Genomic DNA, 6,355 nt, shown 5'->3' with positions numbered 1-6,355 from the left:
CCCCTGTTCGGAACAGACACCCGCCCCGTGCCACCACCAAGCGCTGCACTGGGCTCAGCCGGGAGAGAAGGGGGTGCGGCCCTGGTGGCCTAGGCGCGTGCTCTGGGGGACACGCTGTGCAGGTGCATTCTGCGAAGGGCATCTGAGGGGGCTAAGGAGCAGGTCCCATGGGCAGGGAGGGCACGAGCCTGTTCCTTCGGGGTCACGGGGGCCACAGGGGCCTGCCCTCAGCCTGCCCCTTCACCTCAGGTCTAGCTGGGACAACGGAGCCCGGATCTGGGCAGCCCAGCCCCTCCCCTGCCCCGGGGCCATTCCTGTGGGCCCCTTGCGTCCTGGGACACGGGCTGAGCTGGCCTGTGTGCCCCCAGGTCCTGCGGATGTTCACTTTGTCTGGGAGAAGAATGGGCGCGAACTGGAGACGTGTGTCCCCGTGCAGACCCACGCGCTACCGGACGGCAGGGCCCACGTGCTCAGCTGGCTGCGGGACGCCGTCCGCGAGAGCACCGAGTACCGCTGCTCCGTCCTCTCCTCGGCGGGGAGCCAGACCTCCCGAGTGCGGGTCGCCGTGCTGGAGCCTGGTAAGCGGCCCTGCCCGCCCGCGGCCGCCCTCTCCTGGGCGTGGTCCCTCCCTGCCGTGTCTCCAGTCGGGCGCTTGGGCGCTGACTTCGTCTGGCTTTCACAGGGAAGATGAAAGCCCATTTTACAGCTGCTTCCCCCACCCCCGACCCGCACAGCTGCCGGCCTCCCCCTCCGGGTGTGGGCGTTCCCGGAGGCTGGTCTGTTTCCTGTGCGGGTCGGTGCTGAGCTCCATCTGCTTGGGTCCGAGTTATCACCTCCTCACCAGACTCTGCCGCTGTCTTAAGTCCCTGACCCGCAGTCATACGGGGTGGCGTCCTCGGCCTCCCCAAACCTCTGCACCAGGGGCCAAGGGCCGCCCTGGGCCAGCACCTGCAGCTGGGCTCCCCTCTCTGACCGGGGACTGTGCCGCGGGCCCAGGCACACCGCGGTTTCCTGGGGTTTGTCCTCCAGCCCCAGGAGCAGTGTTTGCGGAGCCCCTGTCTGTCCCGTTGCCACACTTAGATGTGAGTTTGGCCGGGCAAGCAGTTCTGTCTAAAGTCACCCGTGGTGTGTGAGGACTCGCCCCACCGGCCTCGCTCCAGGTGCCAGTGCCTGCGGCCTCACCTCTGCCCTCCGGGTCCCACGCCTGGCGCCTGCCACCTGCAGAAGCCCGCCCCTCGGTCTTCCGGAACCTCCGCTCCCTCTTCTCCGCTTCATATTCTGTTCTCTTTCTGAAACTGCTTCCAAGATGGGGGGCACTGCCCGCCCCCCACCTCCTCACTGCCGCCTCTCGCTTCCCCTCTCCTGGCACCTTTCTTAGCGGGCACACCTGCTCCTGTTCCCGTCTCACCGTCACCGGTCACAGGAAGAGCTTTACATCCACTCTTTGCTCGTTAAACCCCGTTCTTGCTTCATGGCACAGTCCTCTCTTCACCCTGAGATGTGGGGAGGCTTGTTCTCGCTTTTCTTCTCCCTCCAAGTTGCCTGCTCCGCTTGTTTTTCTGTCTTCTCTCCCTCAGAGCCTCGTGGCCCTCGATTGTCTGCTTAGTTTAAGAGAGGGGCCCAAGGATGCCTCCTGGCGGGGCGCTTTCACCCAAGGTGGTCAGCTCCCTGCACGCCCCGCCCCCTGGGAGCTCCTAGAAGTGCGTTAGGAATGCAGAGCTCCAGGCCCGCCCAGGGCTGCTGAACCAGGAGTCCCGGGAGGGGCACTGCGTTAGGAAGTTCCCCAGGCGGTTCCTGTGCGCCAGCATCAGAGAAACGCCTGCCCGCACCTCTCCCCTGGCCTGTGTGCCGTCCGGGGGAGTTGGGGGGGGGGGCCCGCTGCGCCACCCTTGGAGCACAGGTCCTGCGGAATGTCGGTCGGCTGTCAGTTGGTGGACACACCAGCGAACCTGTCTGCTTTCTGTGCACCCGCCCTGAGCGGTGCTGCCTGAGACCCTGCTGTGCCCTCTGAGGCCAGTTTCCTCTGGGGCGGGAGGGAGGCTTTCGGGGGGCGCAGGGAGGGCTGGGCACGCAGCTTTGGGAGTCAGTGGCTTGGAGCGCCTGCTGCCACGGCTCCCGGCTATCCTGTGAGGCTGCCCCTCGGGGTCCCCAGGGCCGGCCCAGGACCCGCTCTGTGTTTGCCGGGGAGCTGTCCCGACCCCTGCCCCTCCCCCTCAGCTTCCCCTCCCATGTTCGTGCTGTTTCCTCCCCTAGTCGCTGTTTTCAAGAGTATAGGCGTGTGTTTAGATAGATAGATAGATAGATAGATAGATAGATGATAGATAAATAGATAGATAGATGGATAGATAATTTTTGTCATTTTATTCAGGGTTTGGGAAACAGAAAAAATAATTGTAAATATTTACTCCCCCCGGAACCTCTGTTCTGTTCATTTCTGTGAAATCCCTGCCGGTGCTCAGGATGAGCTAGAACACCCGCTGAGCGTGACGGGCACACGCATCTCAGTTAGAGCAGAGCCACCAGAGAGTCGCTGTGGTGAGAGCGCGGAGGCGCCTGGCCGAGGGCCCTGTGCCCCTCCTCTGGGTCAGAGGCAGGAACCCTTCTCCCCGCTGGCAGGTGGGGGACACACACGCTCTGGGGCAGCAGGGCCTGACTTGGGTGGCGGCTCACGGACAGCTGACGAGTTGGGAGAGAACTCGCAGGCACAGCCACACGAGGAGCGAGCGCGCTCTCACCCGCAGGTGTGGGCAGGTGTGGGAGGCAGGCAGGCGCGTGAGGATGGGTTAGAGATATGACTCCTGTGTGCACTGTGTCCCGCCTGCTGTGCGGGGCAGGCGGGCCGGCCGCTCGGAATCAAGGACCCCGGCACCGGCTGCCGTCGGGGCGCCACCCGGCCCTCCATCTGCTCAGGTGTGAGCTCCGCTTCCTGCCGAAGGCTCGGGTTCTCGGGCCCCGTTTCTGAAACTGGTGGCCTGTGCTGTTGTCCAAAGCAGCGACACAGTTCGTGTTTGTGTTTGCCAGGAAAGCTGGCTCAGGGTGGTGCCTCCCGACAGCCTGTCACTGCCTTCACAGTCCAGGCCCAGGCCACGGCGGCTGCAGGTGATGTCCTTCCCCTCCTGGGAGGCCACGGCGGCTCAGCTGAGCTGGCTTCTGAGCCTACCCCCCCTCCCCTGCCCAGGGCCCAGCGTCTCTCATCGTCCCAAGGGGTGTGGGAGGTTAGCTCGCTGCTGCCTGCGCACAGTGCCAGTGCAGGGGAGGGCAGGGCCAGTGCCTTGGGGCTGGTGGCCTGGGAAGCCCCCAGGGCAAGAAGGTGAGGCCCTCGCGGTAAAGGCCTACCCAAGGCCACTCGGCTCAGGCGGCTCTGTCCAGCAGCGGCGCCTGCAGAGCCGGGCCCTGGGGCCCCTTCTCTCTTGCAGAGGTGACCCCCCAGGAGAAGTGGACCAGAGAGCTGGCCACCTGGAGGGCTGTGGCCGGGGAGCACAGTCGCATGATGCAGAGCTGGAGGAAGGTGTGGGTACGTGGCCCGTGGGCAGCGGCCTCTGTGGGATGGTTCTGGCCCATTCTGCCAGGGGGTGGGGCCCTCACAGGCGACTGAAGTCAGATGGACTGGAGGGATGTGGGTGCAGAGGCAGGGCCAGTGCCTCTGGTTAGAGGTATCCCCACGCCATCCCCACCTCCCGGGCAGGTGGGATGTCGGGTGCTGGCAAGAGCAGTTGCGTGTGGCCTCAGCACTTGCTGGGATCTGCTGGGCGGGCCCCAGAGGCGGCGGCTGTTTTCAAGAGTATAGGCGCGTGTTTAGATAGATAGATAGATAGATAGATAGATAGATAGATAGATAGATGATAGATAAATAGATAGATAGATGGATAGATAATTTTTGTCATTTTATTCAGGGTTTGGGAAACAGAAAAAATAATTGTAAATATTTACTCCCCCCGGAACCTCTGTTCTGTTCATTTCTGTGAAATCCCTGCCGGTGCTCAGGATGAGCTAGAACACCCGCTGAGCGTGACGGGCACACGCATCTCAGTTAGAGCAGAGCCACCAGAGAGTCGCTGTGGTGAGAGCGCGGAGGCGCCTGGCCGAGGGCCCTGTGCCCCTCCTCTGGGTCAGAGGCAGGAACCCTTCTCCCCGCTGGCAGGCGGGGGACACACACGCTCTGGGGCAGCAGGGCCTGACTTGGGTGGCGGCTCACGGACAGCTGACGAGTTGGGAGAGAACTCGCAGGCACAGCCACACGAGGAGCGAGCGCGCTCTCACCCGCAGGTGTGGGCAGGTGTGGGAGGCAGGCAGGCGCGTGAGGATGGGTTAGAGATATGACTCCTGTGTGCACTGTGTCCCGCCTGCTGTGCGGGGCAGGCGGGCCGGCCGCTCGGAATCAAGGACCCCGGCACCGGCTGCCGTCGGGGCGCCACCCGGCCCTCCATCTGCTCAGGTGTGAGCTCCGCTTCCTGCCGAAGGCTCGGGTTCTCGGGCCCCGTTTCTGAAACTGGTGGCCTGTGCTGTTGTCCAAAGCAGCGACACAGTTCGTGTTTGTGTTTGCCAGGAAAGCTGGCTCAGGGTGGTGCCTCCCGACAGCCTGTCACTGCCTTCACAGTCCAGGCCCAGGCCACGGCGGCTGCAGGTGATGTCCTTCCCCTCCTGGGAGGCCACGGCGGCTCAGCTGAGCTGGCTTCTGAGCCTACCCCCCCTCCCCTGCCCAGGGCCCAGCGTCTCTCATCGTCCCAAGGGGTGTGGGAGGTTAGCTCGCTGCTGCCTGCGCACAGTGCCAGTGCAGGGGAGGGCAGGGCCAGTGCCTTGGGGCTGGTGGCCTGGGAAGCCCCCAGGGCAAGAAGGTGAGGCCCTCGCGGTAAAGGCCTACCCAAGGCCACTCGGCTCAGGCGGCTCTGTCCAGCAGCGGCGCCTGCAGAGCCGGGCCCTGGGGCCCCTTCTCTCTTGCAGAGGTGACCCCCCAGGAGAAGTGGACCAGAGAGCTGGCCACCTGGAGGGCTGTGGCCGGGGAGCACAGTCGCATGATGCAGAGCTGGAGGAAGGTGTGGGTACGTGGCCCGTGGGCAGCGGCCTCTGTGGGATGGTTCTGGCCCATTCTGCCAGGGGGTGGGGCCCTCACAGGCGACTGAAGTCAGATGGACTGGAGGGATGTGGGTGCAGAGGCAGGGCCAGTGCCTCTGGTTAGAGGTATCCCCACGCCATCCCCACCTCCCGGGCAGGTGGGATGTCGGGTGCTGGCAAGAGCAGTTGCGTGTGGCCTCAGCACTTGCTGGGATCTGCTGGGCGGGCCCCAGAGGCGGCGGCATGGGCCATGCAGCACGCCCCCTCCCGACACCCAGGCGGCAGGCAGGCATTCCGAGGCTGGCCCCGCGAGGCCAGGCATCGGCCCGTCCCTTCCTGGCCCCACCTCAGGGCCAGACCAGATGGATCCCATGGCGGAGCGGTCAGCCATGAGCTCAAACCCGAGTTCTCACGGTGTCCTGGGTTAAACCTGCCCAGGCCCCTCCTTGCTGCCCGCAGGCCAGCTCCCCGCAGGGCCCCTCCTAGCCCAGGGGGAGCACACAGGACAGGAGACTCGAGGCCTCTGGCCACACCTGAGACCGTCTGTGGGAAAAGGAGTGAGGGACGGGAGGCCGGCTGTTCTGCCAGGAATTCAAAGATGTTCTTCTTTCAGGAGAGCTGTAACAAGGACACCTTTTAGCCACCAGGGGGCAGTGCCGCCAATGCCACCTGCCACGCCCGTGGAGAGGCCCTGGGCGGCGGCTGTCACCTTGCCTGTCCCTGCCGCGCGCGGGCACCGGAGTGAAGAGCCCCGACTGGACGCGTGTGGCAGCAGCTGGGATTCCTTTTTGATCAGGTGCTCACCTGTGACAGTTCTATTGGCAGAAGCAGGAAACCAGTCCGGGAAAGGGCTGCCAAGAGAAACTGGTTAAGGCAGCAGCATGTGGCCTGGCCGGCGTGGCTCAGTGGTTGACCTATGAACCAGGAGGTCATGGTTCTATTCCCGGTCAGGGCACATGCCCAGGTTACAGGCTTGATCCCCAGTGTGGGGCCTGCAGGAGGCAGCCGATCCATGCTTCCCTCTCATCATTGGTGTTTCTCTCTCTCCCTCTCCCTTCCTCTCTGAAATCCATAAAAAATATATATTTTAAAACAAAGACAGAGGCCAGCAGCGTGTGATGGTGCTCCCAGCACTCCCTCCCTCGTGCACCTTACGCAGGTGGCCCGCAAGGACGCTGGCGGCAGCGCAGGCCCCTCCTGCTGGCTTCGCTGCTGTGACTGAGCCTGCGCCCCCTCCAGGGGGCGGGTCCCATCACCTGCAGGAGCGCTGCAGGGGAAGGCAGCGGCCAAACAGGCCTTGACC

At 64.2% G+C, this 6,355-nt stretch overlaps 1 protein-coding gene across 1 annotated transcript in view; it reads left to right on the top strand.

The window, feature by feature from the left end:
* Positions 1–6,008, top strand: part of SEMA4D (sema domain, immunoglobulin domain (Ig), transmembrane domain (TM) and short cytoplasmic domain, (semaphorin) 4D) — an 89,596-nt gene extending 83,588 nt beyond the window's left edge. Inside the window, exons 17-19 of the mRNA XM_014530688.1 lie at positions 369–578; positions 3,417–3,514; positions 5,666–6,008. Of these exons, the coding sequence (XP_014386174.1) occupies positions 369–578; positions 3,417–3,514; positions 5,666–5,692 (335 nt within the window). The 3' untranslated portion in view covers positions 5,693–6,008. The remainder of the gene's footprint in view (positions 1–368; positions 579–3,416; positions 3,515–5,665) is intronic.
* Positions 6,009–6,355: the final 347 nt, after the last annotated feature.

This window comes from Myotis brandtii, unplaced genomic scaffold (assembly GCF_000412655.1).
Source record: "Myotis brandtii unplaced genomic scaffold, ASM41265v1 scaffold760, whole genome shotgun sequence".
Taxonomy (NCBI): domain Eukaryota; kingdom Metazoa; phylum Chordata; class Mammalia; order Chiroptera; family Vespertilionidae; genus Myotis; species Myotis brandtii.
This window is presented reverse-complemented; position numbering and strand designations above follow the sequence as displayed.